We start from the raw sequence: 17,972 nt of genomic DNA, 5'->3' as shown, positions 1-17,972 counted from the left end.
TAAGAGGCAAATACAAAGCTGTGCAACTCATTGCATTAATTTTAACTGACTATTTCTTGGTTCATATCCTCAACCTGAAAATAGAAATTCTAACAGAACTTGCGAAAAATCAGCCATGAACATAATAAGCCATTAACCAAAAAACTCAAAACACAAACAACAAAATTGCATGATGAAAATATAATATATTGCAATAAATCATATGCAAAATATATTCAACGTCAAATCAAATTAGTTCTAATTATTTGCATTTCAACTGAAGTATATTACTGTCAACATGCAACAGTTTCAAAATCATCTTCCCATTTAGAAGACAGATACTCATTCAATAATTTGTAATTACAAACTTGACTTGATAACAAAAGTACGTGAGACACTTACCAAGCTGCTGCAGTATATTTGCTTTCACTTGTGCAGAAAGATTCTCTGTTTGCAAAAGTTGTTCATAGGCTTCTTTTGCAGCACGATACTTTCTCTACAGTTCAGGGGTAGAAGAGAAAAGAAAAACTGTCTAAAGTTTTAACTAAAACAACCTTAAAACAGTCTTGGCACCTAAAACCTTTACAGCCTTTTTCTTGGAGCAGGAACTGCACGTAAACAGGAGTGAAAGATGGTTTCTCAATGCTGTCACAAAGAGACCAAGGAAATGACAATTGCAGACACTAGAAAACCAGGTCCAACTGAAAACATGGAATAAGGGGGAGGGGACTCTTGTGGGCAAAACAGGATTTCACAATATATTTAGAAGCCACTTTGTCCTGTGTGTAGCTCAAGATAGGAATCATTAGTTAACAGATAAATATAACAAAAATAGATTTATACAACTCCTACCCAAATAAAACTGGTTTGCAATAGTCAGGTTTCTCTTCTGATCATTTAATTGATCTTTAAACAGAAACATTTCAGAGACAAACAAATCCATAGCTCCTCTAATTTAACAGCATTATTTTCATCCAATATGATGTATAATGAAGTGATGGAATGGAGTAATGCCAGACAAAGGCAACATCTTTTAAAAGGAGGAAACAGGAGATAAAAATGATAGCTCAATATCACTGACTACATCTCCAATTTTAAGATGAAGGCACAAATCACCAATTAAACACTTCCTTGAAGATAAACAAGTGTGTGCAATAAATGAATAGCTGTCCTTGGTTTCCAAGCCTTTAAATTCATTTTAATGGATCTCACGCAACTAGCATTCGCTTATGACCAATCACCAATGGATAACATATTTCACCTCCGCCTTTTGAAGGGAATTTTCCCAGCCTTTGGGATCCATGGGGCAAAAATATGGTGAAAGCTTCAGATCAGTACCTTATGGGAATCTTAGTTGCCACAGAGCAATGGGAGGAAGCCAATTAAAGCATTTATTGGGTTGGGGGGGGGCAGAAAAGTGAGAGTGATTTTGTGCCCATAATGGCTATTAACCAATAACATAAATCTCAAGCATCATCAAGAATACAGCAGCTTAAAAAAGGATTCTAAATTTATATAGACCTACAATTCATATGCATTTCCTATTATAAAATTGGGAAAATAGCAAGCCTGAAGTCAACCATAAACAGAAGCTCACAATGAGAGGGTGTCCAAGGAAGACAATGGTACAATGCCAGAATCAATCTTCAAATCAATCACAGGTAGACAGGGTCATGAAAAGGTAATTTGGAAGGCTTGTCTTTATTGGTTAGTCTATTGAGTACAGGAATTGGGAGGTTATGTTGCAGCTGTAGAGGATATTGATCAGGCCATTTTAAGAATACGGCCTTCAATCTGGTCTCCCTGTCATAGGAAAGATCTTGTGAAACTTGAAAAGGATTGAGAAAGGATTTACAAGGATGTTGTCAGGGTGGGAGGGTTTCAGCTATGGAGAAAGGCCGAATAGGCTGGGGCTGTTTTCCCTGAAGTGTCGGAGGTTGAGGGGCAACCTTAGAGAGGTTTATAAAATGATGACGGGCACAAATAAGCTGAATAGAAAAGGTCTTTTCCTCGGGGTGGAAGAGTCCAAAACTATAGCGCACAGATTTAAGGTGAGAGAATTAAGATTTAAAAGGGAGCTAAGGGGCAACCTTTTAACACAGGGGGTGGTGGATGTGCAGGATGAGCTGCCAGTGCAAGTGGTAGAAGCTGGTACAATTACAATATTTAAAATGCAGCTTGGGGGGATATGAATAGGAAGGCTTTAGAGGGATATGGGCCAAATGCTGGCAAATAGGACTAGATTTATTTAGGATATTTGGTCGGCATGGACAAGTTGGGCTGAAAGGTCTGTTTCCATGTTGTACAGCTCTATGACTAAGTACTCACAGATATTGGGGAAAGTCTGATGCCTATCCCACGAGGTCAGATAGCCTGTGTAATTTATGTTCTAGATTCACACACAAAATGACCATGTGACCAAACTATTGCAAAACTACTGGCACTTGCACACTTGGGGGATGTCAATTTTTAAAGAGGAAGAGAAGAAAATCACAAAAAGCAAAAGAAATAGTCTTCTAGAGCACAAAGCATGCAACAATATTTTCAACATTATCTTGCCTACATTCAGTTCCAAATTGTAATAAGTTATTTACTCAATTAATCTTGCATTTTTAAACAGTGAATGATATTTTCTATTATTGCAATGTAAAATAAGTGATATACATTTTATTATTATTTATTGCAAGTTTGGATTTCTTGTTCTTAAGTCCGTAACTGGTGGGTTTGTGCATGTCCTAAATGCTTAACTTTATTATGTAGCCATGGTGATTTATTTTAAAAATGGCTTTTGAGCCTGGTGTTGTGTGCTCAATTAATGGACTTTTGCTTCTTTTAGATCGTTTTGCAATCCATCTAAATAACAGGGCCTGAACAGCCTGCTTCCTCAGTAGTTAGCGCTGTTGTCTCACAGCACCAAAGACCCAGGTCCAATTCCAGCCTCGCGTGACAGTGCAATCTCTACACAGACATTCTCCTAGTGTCTGCGTGGGTTTCCACTGGGTGCTCAGATTTCCTCCCACAAAGCAAAACGTGCACAGGTTAGGTGAACTGTCCATGCTAAATTGCCCATAGTATTCAGGGATGTGTAGTGTAGGTGCATTTGTCAGGGTAAATGTAGAGTTATGGCGTAGGGGAATGGGTCCGAGTGGGTTTACTCTTTGGAGGGTTGGTGTAGACTTGTTGGGTTAAATGGCCTGTTTCCACACTGTAGGGATTTTATGATTTTCCACTGGAGGGAAATACTCATAGTTTAAAGGGAATGAGATTATTTTGGTTATACTTTACATTTTGGGCAGCCATAGAGGCTTAGCCCTGTAAAGTTCTTGGGAGTAGAACGGCTGTATAGAGCAGTGCTCCTAAGAATGGATTAGGATACCTTTCTGTAATCTGGGGTATTAGTCCCAGAACAGAAATGTTGGGATAAACCCCATTGTAGTTACTTAAAGCGGAGTACATTTAAATAGCTTCTTCATAGAATGATTATTCAGCTATCTGCAGTTCAAATCTGAAGATTGAATTTGCAAATTACTTAAAACTGACTGATACAGGACTCAAGTGCAAGTTGCTTCCATTCAATTTATACAGGAGTATTTTGGACTGAGAATACTCATTTACTGTGTGATTACATTTTTTATGAATTTGTATTACAACCAGGTGGTTGATCTATTCTATGTGAACTTGTTATTTTGTTAATAACTTTCTCTTGCATTGTTAAAGTAAAATCTACTGCACTGCCAGAGACCACTTTGCTCAAACTAAAACAAAGCCAAAATCAAAATATGACTTATCAAACCAGATTCCTGAACGGGATCTGACTGGTCTGGTAATAACTTCAGTTGGGATCATAATACCATATAAATGCAGATATACTGCTTTATTGCAAGGTTTGTAGCTCAGGTTGAGGTTTAGGGTGTAGGTTTGCTCGCTGAGCTATAGGTTTCATTACCTCGCTAGGTAACATCATCAGTGGTGACTTCCAAGTGAAGCAAAGCTGTTGTCTCCTGCTTTCTATTTATATCTCTTCTCCTGGATGGGGTTCCTGGGGTTTGTGGTGATGTCATTTCCTGTTCGTTTTCTGAGGGATTGATAGATGGCATCTAGATCTATGTGTTTGTTTATGGCGTTGTGTTGTCCCAGTCGAAATGGTGTTTTTTTTTCATCAGTGTGTAGGGCTACGAGGGAGAGAGGGTCGTGTCTTTTTGTGGCTAGCTGGTGTTCATGTTCCTGGTGGCTAACTTTCTTCCTGTTTGTCCTACATAGTGTTTATGGCAGTCCTTGCATGGAATTTTGTAGATGATGTTGGTTTTGTCCATGGGTTGTACTGGGTCTTTTTAAGTTTGTTAGTTTTTGTTTGAGTGTGTTGGTGGGTTTGTGTGCTACTAGGAGTCCGAGGGGTCTCCTAGTCTGGCTGTCATTTCTGAAACTTCTTTGATGCATGGTAAGGTGGTTAGGGTTTCTGGCTGTGTTTGGTCTACTTGTCGTGGTTGTCTGCTGGTCGTCTGTTTGGTCTGCTTGTCGTCATCTACAAAATTCCATGCAGGGACTGCCACAAACACCACATAGGACAAACAGTAAGATAGTTAGCCACCAGGATACATGAACACCAGCTAGCCACAAAAAGACACGACCCTCTCTCCCTCGTAGCCCTATACACAGTTGAAAAAAAAACACCATTTCGACTGGGACAACACATCTATCCTGGGACAGGCTAAGCAAAGACATGCCAGAGAATTCCTAGAGGCCTGGCACTCCAACCACAACGCCATAAACAGGAAATGACATCACCACAAACCCCAGGAACCCCATCCAGGAGAAAGATATTAATAGAAAAGCAGGAGACAACAGCTTCGCTTCACTTGGGAGGTCACCACTAATGATGTTACCTAGCCAGGTAATGAAACGTCTGGATATCAAACCTACAGCTCAGCGAGCAAACCTACACCCTATACTGCTTTATCCGATACATGAAACTATGAAGTCCATTGAAATGTGAAACATGTTCCTATTATGTTCAAATATATAAATATTAACAGTTTTGAAAAATTAAGCAGATTTCTCCAAGTGAGAATAAAGTCTGGAAATGTCTTTGGCATGAACATGAAGGAATATACCAATTATTTTTCAAGATTATTATGACTATTTATTGAGTGTGATCTTGTAAAACGTGGTAAAGGCACTCAAAGTAAGCTTTTATTTTGACATAACCTTAATTAAAAAAGGAAGAAATATCAACTAAAATGCAGGCAAATGCAACAGTGAACTAAATTTTCAAAAACAGCTGATTTCATTTTAAGCAACCATTACTTTGTTTCTATTTGAAACTTAAGCCTTTTGAAGTAATTGGATTATCAATGGAAGAGTGCCGGTCAACACTCATTTCCAGACTTTATTGCCTGATGTAGCACTATTATGCACTTAGAGCTAGACAGTGTAATGAGGAAGATATGCAAATGCCATGAAGTTGCTGTCTGTTGAATGATGGCCCTCTACTTTTCCCCACGGGTGCCAGTTAATGTTGTTTCCTGATAAAATGGAGTTTCAGCCAACACGAGACACAGAAAAGTGAACTTGGTTACAAATTGCAATTAAGACATCCATTCAAAAGCTTGAGAGAAGAATCGTTATAGTTAGAACATTTCTACTTTGTAGTAAATATTAACTTTGCTAACTTTAGCATGTTTAAAAAAAAGGGAGTGTAATGCTCGAAAAGAAAACAACTCGAGTGTCAGCTTTTTGTGACATATTCGTGCATATCTAAGTTTTGCCACCTGACCAGTTATTTCAGTTATTTAAATTTCCAGACATAGCAGACCTTAAATTAATTAGCAAATGATAACATTCTAACGTAACTGAGACAAATATATTCCTGTCAATTACCAGTATCTTAAAAGAGAATTCACTTTGTTCAGTTACTGAAAATGCCACAGCTTTGCAAAAATCTTAGGAAACTTCACCAAAAGTACAAACTACTAGCCATATTATTTAATTTGCAAAGAATTCTTTCCTTGAACAAGGATTCAAAAGTGTTAAAATATCTTTGTCTCCACAATCTGTATCTCTGTCTTTCCATCCTTTTTTACCCTTTTTCTTATTAGCCAAACTCAGTTACCATCCCATTCCTTCCCTGGTCTACAGCGTCTACCACTTAAATCTAACTTAACTGATCAAAGAGATGCATATCTGAATCACTTACCTGGATTTCATACAAGTGAGCAACATGGAACTGAACTGCAAGGAGGGAAAGAAATAGTATGCATCGTAAATGTTTTGTTTTCAGTTATACATAAAATGAACAATTATATTCTGCATTTCAGAAATTTTATTATACTGTTAATTAGCATGACATTCAGTTGACAGTACATAACCAATATTAATCAACGATTTTCTGAAAATTTAATAGCCACAAAAGTTGATCAATTATTTCTACAGATGACAGCATAACTCATTCAAGCAGTAAAAATTATAGAGCACTTTGAATAGTGAGATTTCCAAATGTACCAGTGGATTTCTCATGGCAGAGTGCAACAAAAGTGTCAGAGAAAATACCAGTGGGCAAAGTTACATTAGTTAGCAATCAAGTATTAGTGGAATTTAAATGAAATAACCAAGTATTTCCGAGAAAAAGACATTTTGTGAAAGATTTTCTTCTCACAGAGACAGTTCATAATACCCATGTATTCAAGACAAAAATCAACATTTATACTGCATGAGAGGAAAGTACTATTCACTGCCAAGTGAGTAGCAATGATTGATAGAGACAGTGCTAATCAGAGTCCAGTTATCACCCACTCTCTTGTGCGTATAAATTTTGCTTTTCCCCTTGAATTCGCATTCTTTGACTAGATGTCTCGTTTTGCAGCAATACTCAAGTTATTTATTTCAAAATTGCCATTCATTAATAATGCTATTTCAAATTGTTAAACAATTGCTGTGTAAAGATTGCATTTTTTTATTTTGTTTTTGGTTGTAAATTGTATGGAAAAAAGACAGCTTTAAAACCAAAAACTGCCACATCTTTTTAAAGTGAATTTTAAACATTTACACTGCTGTTTTATTCAATCAATGGGACAAGTAAGGGGAGGGGGGCAGTGGAGTTTATCCCATCAAACCTATATAACAGAAGCTTGCAGTTACTGTTACAATCTATTTACTTGTAATAAGTAACAATTTTTGGTAAGTACAGAAATCTGGTCTGTGTTTTCTGTTACCCAGAGTTTACTGACAGGCAAACTGGGAATTCACATACCTGAATAAAAGCTTTAGCTTTTGTGACAATTCTAGAAATAACAGGGCTTGATTTTCAATGTGCTTCCTCAGTGAGATGTAACGGTAGGTAACAATTCTGGCTTTGAAACTATTTACATTTTTGTGGAAATCTGTGCTATGGATTCTTTTGGTTCTGCATTAATTCAATGGCAGGTTTAAGCACTGAATTTTGGTTGTGTGCTTGTGTTAACAAAACAGAAAATGTTAAGGGAGATACTGCAAGCATCTAAAGTGGAGTAAAGTTAGACATTGCTGTTAGAAGGGTTTGTGGGAGTTGAGCAGGAAGACAAAAGAAACGTGCATATTAACAGAAAGCACTGAGGAGCGTCACTTGGAAAGAAATTCAGCTATGTGGGAACTGGTTGCAAGTCTAAAGGCAATACTGTATTATTTTCACAGTAAAAGCAAGTACTTTCATGTGACACTAATTTAACAAAATATATTAAAAACCCATTTACAACAAAGTGACCATGATTCAGCAAAATCAGAGAAGCTGCTGAAGCTAGCATGGAAAGAATACAGATAGTTCTTCTATAACACAATGTTAGTATTCTTACACAATAGAAAAATCACACTTTAGAAACAGTGCTTTAAGTGTTGGCGATGTAATTGCGTTACAACCAACATGTTTTAAAAGTTCACACTTCAGAAACAGTGTCCCCAGTTAGTCAATCACGTTACAGTGAAATCCTGTTAATGAAACATGTTATAGCTGAATGACCTGTATAGAAATAATATTCAGGGTGAAGTGGCAGTGAGGTCAATGACTGGCAACAGAGGTCAATCAATAGGCATAACATTTTCTATTTCAAAAAACCTTTGATAGTCCCACATAGGTTATTGTGCAAAATGAAGCCACATGGGATTGGGGACTATAATGACACAGATTGTTGCATCCCTCTTAACCAAACATCAGAATTTAAGAGTATAGTAAATGGGTCTTTTTGGAGTGCAAGGCAGTTGGGCTTTAGCTATTCACAATGATCTGAATGAGGAATTAAATGCAATAGTTTTAGTTTTGTGTTGTCAGCAAATTTAAGTGGAAAGAAGAGTGGTGAAGAGAAAGTAAAAAGGGCTCAAAGCATTTAGACAAGCCAAGAGCATGGACAAATCGACATTACACTGCATTGGCCATGCAGAAGTATGAGGTTGCCCACTTTAAGAGAAACAATTGCAGTATATTAGTTAAATAATAATAAATTATGAACTATTGATGTACAAAGCTCCTTTATGCCAGAGCACACCTGTCACTGAAATCATGCAGGTGCAGCAAGCAATTAGAAAGGCAAAAGGTATGTTGGCCTGCATTGCATTAAGGGACTTGAGTACAGGAGAAAGATTGTCCTACTGCAGCTGAAGAGACTACACATGGAGAAGTATGTGCTGTTTTAGTCTCCTTACCAAAAGATATGCTTTAGACACAGTGCAGCAAAAGGTCACCAGACTCTTAGCTAGGACATCAACTTTGTCATGAGGACAGACAGGATCAAATGGACCCTGACTCTCAAGAGAATGAGGGAGGATCTCCTTGAAATATATAAAATACTGATGGGGTCAATAGACTAGATACTGGATGCGGAATGCTGTCCATAGCTGGAGGATCCAGAACAAAAGCTCACAATCTCTGAATATAGGTCCGCCATTCTGGACCGAGAGGAGGGTAAATTTCTTCAGACGCTGGTGAACATGGAGTGTGGTGGAATTCTCTACCACAGAAGGTCGAATTTGCTCAAGGGAAAGACAGATTGGAAAACTAAAAAGGTGTTGGGTACCAATGATATAGGTAAACAAGTTCTGCTGAGAGAATACAAGCAACTAGAGGCTAAATTGAAAAGCAGAAGCTAAAAAGGTAATAATCTCTGAATTATGAACTGATCTACAAGCAATTGGTACAGGGTCAACAAGATTGAAGAGGTAAATGCAAGGCAAAAATTTACTGCCACAGAAATGGGTTCAAATTCATGGGACATTGACACCAGTACTGGGAAAGGAGGGAGGTATTCTGATAGGCCAGGTGCCAGCTGAGTAATGCTGGGACCAGTGTCCTGGAAAATTGCATAACCAGGGCTGTGGATAGAGTTTTAAACTAAACAGTGGTGGAATTGGTTCAGCTACATGGAAAAATATGAAAAAAGGAGAGAGCGCTCAGCACAATTATTAAAATTTCCAGAACAAGAAATGAATCTAGGCATAGCCGATGAGTGGACACTTATGAGAAGGGGGGGAGCAACGCTGAATTGAGGGTGCTGTACTTAAATGTACACACTATACCAAAATAAGGTAAATGTGATTGTGATGCAGTTTGAAACTGGGAGAGTTGATGTTGTGAGCACCACAGAGACATGGCTGCAAGGAGAACAGGGTTAGGAACTAAATATCCAAGGACATACATCCTATTGAAAGGACAGGCAGATGGGCAGAGGGGGGTGGAACTTGTCTTGCTAGTAAGAAATGAATTAAATCAAATCAATGGTAATAAGTAATATAGAATCACAAATGTACAAAACAGTTCAATTGAGTTGTGCACAGGCCTCCTACCAGTAGTCAGGATTGGGGAAGAAAATAAATCAGGAGATAGAAAAGGAATGTAAGAAAGTTCCTATTACAATAATCTTGGAGAACCTTGTGTAGATGGACTGGAAAATCAGACTGGCAGTGGATCTCAAGAAAAGGAATTTGTGTAATATCTAAGATGTAGTTGTTGTGGGGCAGCTAGTAGTACAGCCCACTGGGGAACAGCCAATTCGGGATTTGGTGACGTGCAACATGGCTGACTCGATTAGGGAGCTTCAGATGAAAGAACCCAGAGGAGACAGTGACTATAATAACGAGAGGGAGAAGCTGAAATCAGATGAAATTGTATTAAAATGGAGTGCAGGTACAAAGATATAAAGGAGGAGCTGGCCAGAGTTGATTGGGAGGGGAGCCAAGCAGGGAAGACAATGAAGCAACAATGGCAGGAAGTAATTTGGGGGGGACAGCAGAAATATATCCCAAGGAATAAATAATCCACTCAGGAGGACAAGGGAAGTCGGGGCAGCATAAAAGCAAAAGAAAAGGGACAAAAGTGGACATGGGACCACTGGAAAATGAGGCTGGAGAACTAGATATGGGGAATAAAGAAAAATCAGAGGAACTGCACAGGTACTTTGTATCAGTTTTCACAATGGAAAACCTCACAGGCATAATAAAGTCAAGAGAATCAGAGACCAGAGAGAGTGCACTGGCAATCACTAAGGAGGCGGCATTCGGGAAGCTGACAGGTCTGAAGGATAAATAAATCACCCACACTACACCTGAAGATTCTGAAGGAAGCAGCTGGAGAGATATTGGTGGCATAGAGTCAGGCAGGGTCCCAGACAACTGGAAAATGGCTCATGTAACACCAGTGTTTAAGAAGAGCAAGTGGCAAAAGACAGGAAACTACAGACTGGTTAGCCTGACCTCAGTCGGAGGCAAGATTTTTAGATTCCATTGTTGAGGATGAAATTGGAGAGTACTTGGAAATGCATGAGTGTTAAGATAGGACTGGGGCAGCATAGCTTCAGTAAGGGGAGGTCATGCCTGATAAATCTGTTAAATTCTATGATGAGTTAAAAAGCAAGTTAGACAAAGGAGACGCAATTTGCAAGAGTTATCTGGATTTCCCATACGCCTCCAAGTGCTGCCCAGGAGGCTGCTAAACGAGAATCCGAGGTGTAAAGGACAAGGTACTGGCATAGATGGAGGATTGACGCACTGGAAAAAGGCAGAGAGTAGGGAAAAAGGGATATTTTCCAGAATGGCAGCCAGGACTAGTGGAATTTAATTGGACTCCATGTTGGAATCACAGCTATTTACATTATATATAATTGATCTGAATTAAGGAAGTGAGAGATCTGAATTAAGGAAGTTTACAGAAGACACACGGAAAGAAGCATAGAATCCCTGCAATGTGAAAAGAGACCATTTGGCTCAAAGTCTGCGCCTATCCCCTGAAGAACATCCTGTCCATAACTAGGCTCCAACCCTATCCCCGTCACCCCACATTTACTATGGCTAATCCACCCAGCCTGCATAAGCCTTGTCATTGCAGAAAACTTAGCATGGCCAATAACTTCAACATCTTTGGACTGTGGAAGGAAACTGAGATCCAGCAGAAACCCATACAGATACAGGGAGAACGTGCAACTCTAGACGTGCAGTGCATCCAAGGGTGAAATTGAACCTTACTCCCTGACGCTGTGAGGCAACAGTGCCAACCACTGGACCACCATCCCACCTTCTGATGAAGAGACAGGTAATGTTGAAGAAACAGGAGGCCGCAGAAAGACAGGTTATGAGAGTGAGCAAAGAAGTGGTGGATGGAATACCACTGTGAATGCTAGTGTGTGGTTATGGACTTTGGTAGGAAGAATAGGCGAAGACCATTTTCTAAATTGGAAAGGCTTCAGAAATCTGAAGCACAAAGGGACTTGGGAATCCTCGTTCACTACTCTCTCAACGTTAAAATGCAGGATGAATTTGCTGAGGAAAGCAAATACAATGTTAATATTAATTTCAAGAAAATATATTGTTGAGGCAGTATAAAGTTCTGGCTGGATCACACTGGGAATATTGAGAGCAGTTTTGGGCCCCAGCTCAAAGGATGGATGTTCTGGCATCGGAAGGGGTACAGATGAGGCTCACAAAAATGATCCCAGGGATGATAGGTTTGTCATATGACAACAACTCTGGGTCTGTACTTGAAGTTTATAAGGAGGAGGGGGGATTGGATTGAAACTCTCAGAGTACGGAAGGGCCAGGAAAGGAAGTAAGGAAGATTCCACAAGAAGGAGGAACTAGCATTCAAGGGCACAGCCTCAGAATAAAGGGACTATCTTTTGGAATTGATATAAGGAAGAATTACTTCAGCCAGTGTTTAAGCTGTGAAACTCATTGCTATAGTGGGGTTTGCAGGCCAAGTCATTGAGTGCATTTCAAATAAGAGATGGATAAGTTCATGATTGATAGGGGATCAAGGGTTATGGGGGGGGGGGGGGGGGGGGGAGGCAGGAGAATGGGGTTGAGAAACATATCAGCCAGGACCAAATGGCAGAGCAGATTTGATGGGCTGAATGGCCTAATTCTGCTCTGACATACCTTATATAGGGATAGAGGAGTATAGTGTTGAATTAGAGGATCACATTGAATGTTAGAGTGAGGTCTATGTGCCAAATGGCTTATTTGTACTCAAATTTTCTTTGTTTCTAATTGAAAATATACCTGTGCTTTAAGCAACAATGGCTCATCTAGCTTAACATGGACTTTTACGGAAAATTCACCTCTGCATTCCCACGGTATCATTAATAGATTTTTTTTCTCATCTGCCTAAAAATACTTTAAATGACAATAGTAAATGCCTAAAAATATTGCCTTCACTGCGTAGAGAAGTGAAAAGGACACTGCAAAGTGAAACAAAGTACAATGCACAATGGGGGAAGACCACATGGAAGTGCAATGGGATAATGGAGGCAAAAAGAGACAGCTGTTTAATAGGATAGTTATTTCTACACTGTTTGCCTGCCACGCAAGATGCATTTTACATGATTTATAAAATATAAATTGTGGTAAATAATAAGATTTTGTGTGAAGTGAATTAACCAACGCAAGAATAAGGACTTGCTTCGATCACTCTAGAATTCAAATGTCTTTTTAAAATCCAAAAATATATAGATTTATCTACTTTAGATCAAGTTAACAAACATCAAGCAGCATCAACTGCTGTTAGGAATTGTTTACAGATCATCAAGCAATAATGGTGGTGTACTGTACAGCATAAATCAGGAAATTAGAAATTTAAGTAACAATGGTAATGCAGTTCTCATTGTTGACTTCAATCCACACACAGACTGAGTAAACCTAATGAGCATGAATACCTGTAGAGTGGATGCCTGTAATGTAATGTAATGTAATGTGTCCCTGTAATGTAATGTAATGTGTCCCTACCAAATAAGGAGTAGGTCATTTTAGATCTCGTTTAATGTAATGAGAAAGGATTCAATAGTCTTGTAAAAAAAATCTAGAGGGAAGAGTGACAATAATATGAAGATTTTCAAACTTAATAGAAAATTCTATGTCGTTCAATCCAATCCAATCTTAAATCTAAACATAAAACTACAAAAGTATAAGATGGTGGCTATATCCAGGCAATAGTTCGTATTTCAAGAATGAATAAGTTTTGTAATAAAAATACATTCATTTGAAGTACATAAACACAACAGGATTAATGAAACAACTGTAGTTAACAAAGAAAGTTAAACATTGCACTAAATCAGAAGGCAGACTTATAAACTTGCCAAAACACTGTTTGGTAGCATTTCAGAATTCAAAGGAATAAAATGAAACTAGCAAGAAAGGTCTTTTAAAAAAGACTGAAAGCTTCCATAGGTATATGAAAAGGAAAACAAGAGAAATATAGGGAGTAAGAAATGTATCCTTTTAAGCCTGCCCTGCCATTCAAGATGATCATGACGGATCTGTCCCAGACCCATCAGCTTCTCTTTAGTGCTAGCTCCTCATAGTCCTCAAGCCCGCAATAGTTCAAAAATCCATCTACCTCCTCTTTAAATACTTTCAGAAATCTAGTCTTCACATCCAGCCACAGAATTGGAGAAGGGTCACTGGACTCAAAACGTTAAATCTGTTTCTCTCTCCACAGATGCTGTCAGACCTGCTGGGTTTCTCCAGTATTTTCAGTTTTTGCTTGAATAAAAGGTTCAATGTATTTAGCCATTTGTGACAAGCCATCTTCTTAATTGCAGGAATCACCCAAGTGAATATCTTCTGAACTCCCTCCAACACCAGTGCATTATTTCTTAAATATGGTCAACAAAACCGTACACAGTATTCCAGGTACAGCCTCACCAATACCCTGTAAAAGTTCTCCATAGTTTTAAACTCCACTCCCTAGAGAAGATTATCAAAGACAAATGAGAATTCATGGAGGCAGAAACGGGAAACTTTATAATGTGAAATAGAAATTAAACTAATCACTTTAGAAGATGCAAGAAATTTCTAAGAAACAATAGAGTCAAAGAAATTAGTGAGAATGAGGAACTGACAGAAATTAACATTAGTGAAAAAAGTAGTATGGACAAATTAATTGGATTGAAAGTTGACCAATACACAGGGCCCAATGATTCCAGAATGTCAAAAGAGGTGGCTATCGAAATGAGAATGCATTTGTGAACATCTTTCAAAATTCTGTAGATTCTGAAATGGTGGCTGCAGACTGGAAGACTACAAATGTAACCTTTGTTTAAGAAGTGAGCAAGTGAAAAAAAGTGAACTATAGACTTGTTAGCATTGTGTTAGTAGTAAGGAAAATATTAGAATTCATTGTGATAACTAGACATGCAAGTAATTTTCTGATTGGGCAGAACCAATATGAATTTATGAAGGGGAGCTCATGTTTTAAACTTCTTGGGCGTTTTTCTTGAAGTTATTAGCAGAATTTAAGGGAAGAAAAAAAAAATCATTGAATGTAGCATAGTTGGATTTTCAGAATGCTTTTGATAAGCTAATAAAATTGAGGATTGTCAGATCAACCATGATCTCATTGAATGCCAGACTCAAATGGACTACTTCTCTTTATATGTAGTATGATCTTGCAGATTACATACAGAAAGTTAGCAAGCAAAATTAGAACACATGGGTTTGGGGGAATATACTAACAGAGTGCGGTTTGATGAATTAAAAGAAACCAGTGTGAATAAATGCGTCATTCTGAGGTTGGCAGACTGTGATAAGTTGGATACCAAGATCAGTGGGGAACAAATGTCGCAAATTTTCAGCTGTCATAAAAACAGATGGGAATGGTTGCGAGGACGATGCAAAGAGATATGAAGGGGACTTAGACAGGCTAAGCGAGTGGGCAAGAAGATAGCAGATGAAATATGACCAATTGTGAGGACATCCACTCTGGCAGGAGAAACAGAGATGCAGAATATTTCTTAAATGCTGATAAATTAATTGCTTATGTCCAAGACACCTGGGTGCCCTTGTTAAGTCACTGAAAGCCTTTAGAAGCTGGAAAGTGTTTTGGGCTTTAGTGTAGGAAAATATGAAAACATGAGTAAATATTGCTTCAAACACAGAAAATTGGTGAAAACACAGATGGAGCACTGTGTGTGGTTTGAATTCCTTCCCCAAGGAAAGGTAAATTTTCTAAAGAATGGATGGATGTAGATTCACCACACAATTCTTGGAGAAAAAGTGAGGACTGCAGATGCTGGTAATCAGAGTCAAAGTGTGGTGCTGGAAAAGCACGGCCGGTCAGGCAGCAGAGGAGAGTCAACATTTCGAGCATAAACTCTTCTGAAGAGTTTATGCTTGATACATTGACTCTCCTGCTCCTCAGATGCTACCTGACCGGCTGTGCTTTTTCAGCACCACACACTGAGACTAATTCTTGTGATAAGACTATCCTATGAGGAGACATTCAGGACAGTGGGTTTCTCTGGAGTTTAGAAGGATAGAAGGGGGTCTCATTGAAGCTTACAAAATTCTTAATAGACGTGACAAGCTTATTACAAAAAGGATGTACTCCCCTGGTTGGGGATGCACTGGATGGGGTCTAGAAGCAGGCAAGAGTGACTTAGAATAAAAAACACGTTATTTAGGGCTAAATAAAAGAAAGAATATCTTCACGCAGAGGATACTAAATTACTGGAATTCGCGATTATGTATGTTCAAGACAAAGGCAGTCAGAATTATAAATAACATCAAGGGACATTGGTATATAATGGAAACACAGGGTTGAGGTAGATAATCAACCATGATCTAGAAGAATGGCAGAACAGGTCTCAGCAACTAAATGAACTACAGCAGTTCCTTATTTAAGCGTTCCAGGCACTTCCCTACACATAGAGAATTGTGAGGCAGCCAGGATTTCAGTACCACCCAGACTAAAGATTCATTACACTCAAAAAATAGGAAATGAATTTAACTTGAACTAATGGTCCTGCAGTAATAGGAAATACTGACATCAAAAGTACAAATAGCTTTCTACAAGTCCCAAATTATCTCACAATGCATTAAAACAAATAGAAAACAAAATATTTTTTGTGGAAAGTAGAATAAATTCTTTCAGCAAGAACATCTTAAGGCAGTTCCAGAATAAACAGTTTACAACAGTATTTTTTTGTCATAGAGTACTTGAGTACTGTTGGAAAAAAATGACATTGTTAAAACCTTTTGTCTTATACTCATCAGAAGAGCTACAGGAAAATCAATTTAAGGGGAAAACCAACATGACAGGAGCCTATCCCCTGTAGGCAGAAAGAACATGTACACAAAATGTCTTTGTTTCAACTCATGTGAGGTGAGAGCCATTTGCTGATTCAGTTGTCAGGACAATTCCATAACCATAGTCAACCAGTCAGATTTAAGATTTAAACAAAGCCTGGAAATTAACTACTGGATTAGTGGTGCTGGAAGAGCACAGCAGTTCCGGCAGCATCCAACGAGCAGCAAAATTGATGTTTCGGGCAAAAGCCTTTCATCAGGACTAAAACCTGAACTGCTGTGCTCTTCCAGCACCACTAATCCAGTATTTGGTTTTCAGCATCTGCAGTCATTGTTTTTACCCTGGAAATTAACTGTCAGCCATCATTAACTGATTACATTTGCCATGACAATACCTCTTTCTATCACAGCCTATTTGCTAATCAGATTAGCACTTTCCTTTCATTACAGTATAAATGCTGATTTTTCTCCTTAAATTAGTATTGTTGAAATTGCCCTGATGAATGCAAGACTAGAAGCACTGGTGATTTTTTTTGGAGCAATGGCCTAAGTATTGATTCTTATACTGGTTCTGAAAAAGGTAAAGTTTTCTTTGTTCACAATGTTCATTTTTATTTTAAAAACAAAAGTTGGCTTTAATACTACAACTGACAACTCAAATATACACTTTATACTTACAAAATGTTCAAAAATACATTAAAATGAAGTGAACATTCTTCTGCAAACGTGATGTAAATGAGGAAGACATTACCAAGGCTTTTTAAAGCCATTAAAACAGAAAAATACAGTACCATTTATTGAGAATAATTGTAAATTGAGAACAGTGCAATTCATATGGTTTGCGCTTGTCTCTTTATTCTACGATTGCCATAGGTTCTAGTTACTGAAATAACGTAGCATGATATAGAATACCAATATTACCAAATGTACAGAATCTCATCACAGGTTATTCAGAGTTTGCAAATAATGACTATAAACAGCAACTCAACAAAGCTCCTTCAACAGTATCTTCCAATCCGCAATCATTACTCTCTGGAACAGGAGGAGTCTAGAGAGCAGGAGGTGCAAGTGAGCATGTCTATCTGCACATTTCCCTGTAAGCCATACATCATCCTGACTTGCACTTTACATCCCTTCACGGTCACTGGATCAAAGTCCTGGAACTTCTAACCCAACAGCACGGTGGTTTGTACCTACACCATGTAAAATGCAGTAGTTGAAAAGGTGGCTCACCACCACCTTAAGAGAAATTAGTAATGGCAACAAATGCTGGTCTAACCAGCAGTGTGCAGATCTTGTGAAAAATCATTTGAAAGCAGGATTTAAAACAGCACCTACTATACTATGGCCATTTTTCCATATACAGAAAACAATGATGGATACAGATCTGAGGAAATAAAGTCCAACTAATTAAACTACAAAGTAGAAATTATTTGACCTTATTAGGCAATTATATTTTT

At 38.3% G+C, this 17,972-nt stretch overlaps 1 protein-coding gene across 5 annotated transcripts in view; it reads right to left on the bottom strand.

The window, feature by feature from the left end:
- Positions 1 to 17,972, bottom strand: part of kdm6a (lysine (K)-specific demethylase 6A) — a 232,939-nt gene that overhangs the window by 99,988 nt on the left and 114,979 nt on the right. For all 5 annotated transcript variants that reach the window (XR_011962542.1, XR_011962543.1, XM_072585169.1 and 2 more), the window contains exons 8-9: positions 6,173 to 6,207; positions 382 to 475 (exon numbers count right to left, since the gene is read on the bottom strand). Coding sequence is in view for 3 of the 5 variants with exons in the window: in XM_072585169.1 (XP_072441270.1) it covers positions 382 to 475; positions 6,173 to 6,207 (129 nt within the window). In the remaining 2 variants the exon portion in view is untranslated. The remainder of the gene's footprint in view (positions 1 to 381; positions 476 to 6,172; positions 6,208 to 17,972) is intronic.

This window comes from Chiloscyllium punctatum, chromosome 15 (genome assembly GCF_047496795.1).
Source record: "Chiloscyllium punctatum isolate Juve2018m chromosome 15, sChiPun1.3, whole genome shotgun sequence".
Lineage (NCBI taxonomy): Eukaryota > Metazoa > Chordata > Chondrichthyes > Orectolobiformes > Hemiscylliidae > Chiloscyllium > Chiloscyllium punctatum.
This window is presented reverse-complemented; position numbering and strand designations above follow the sequence as displayed.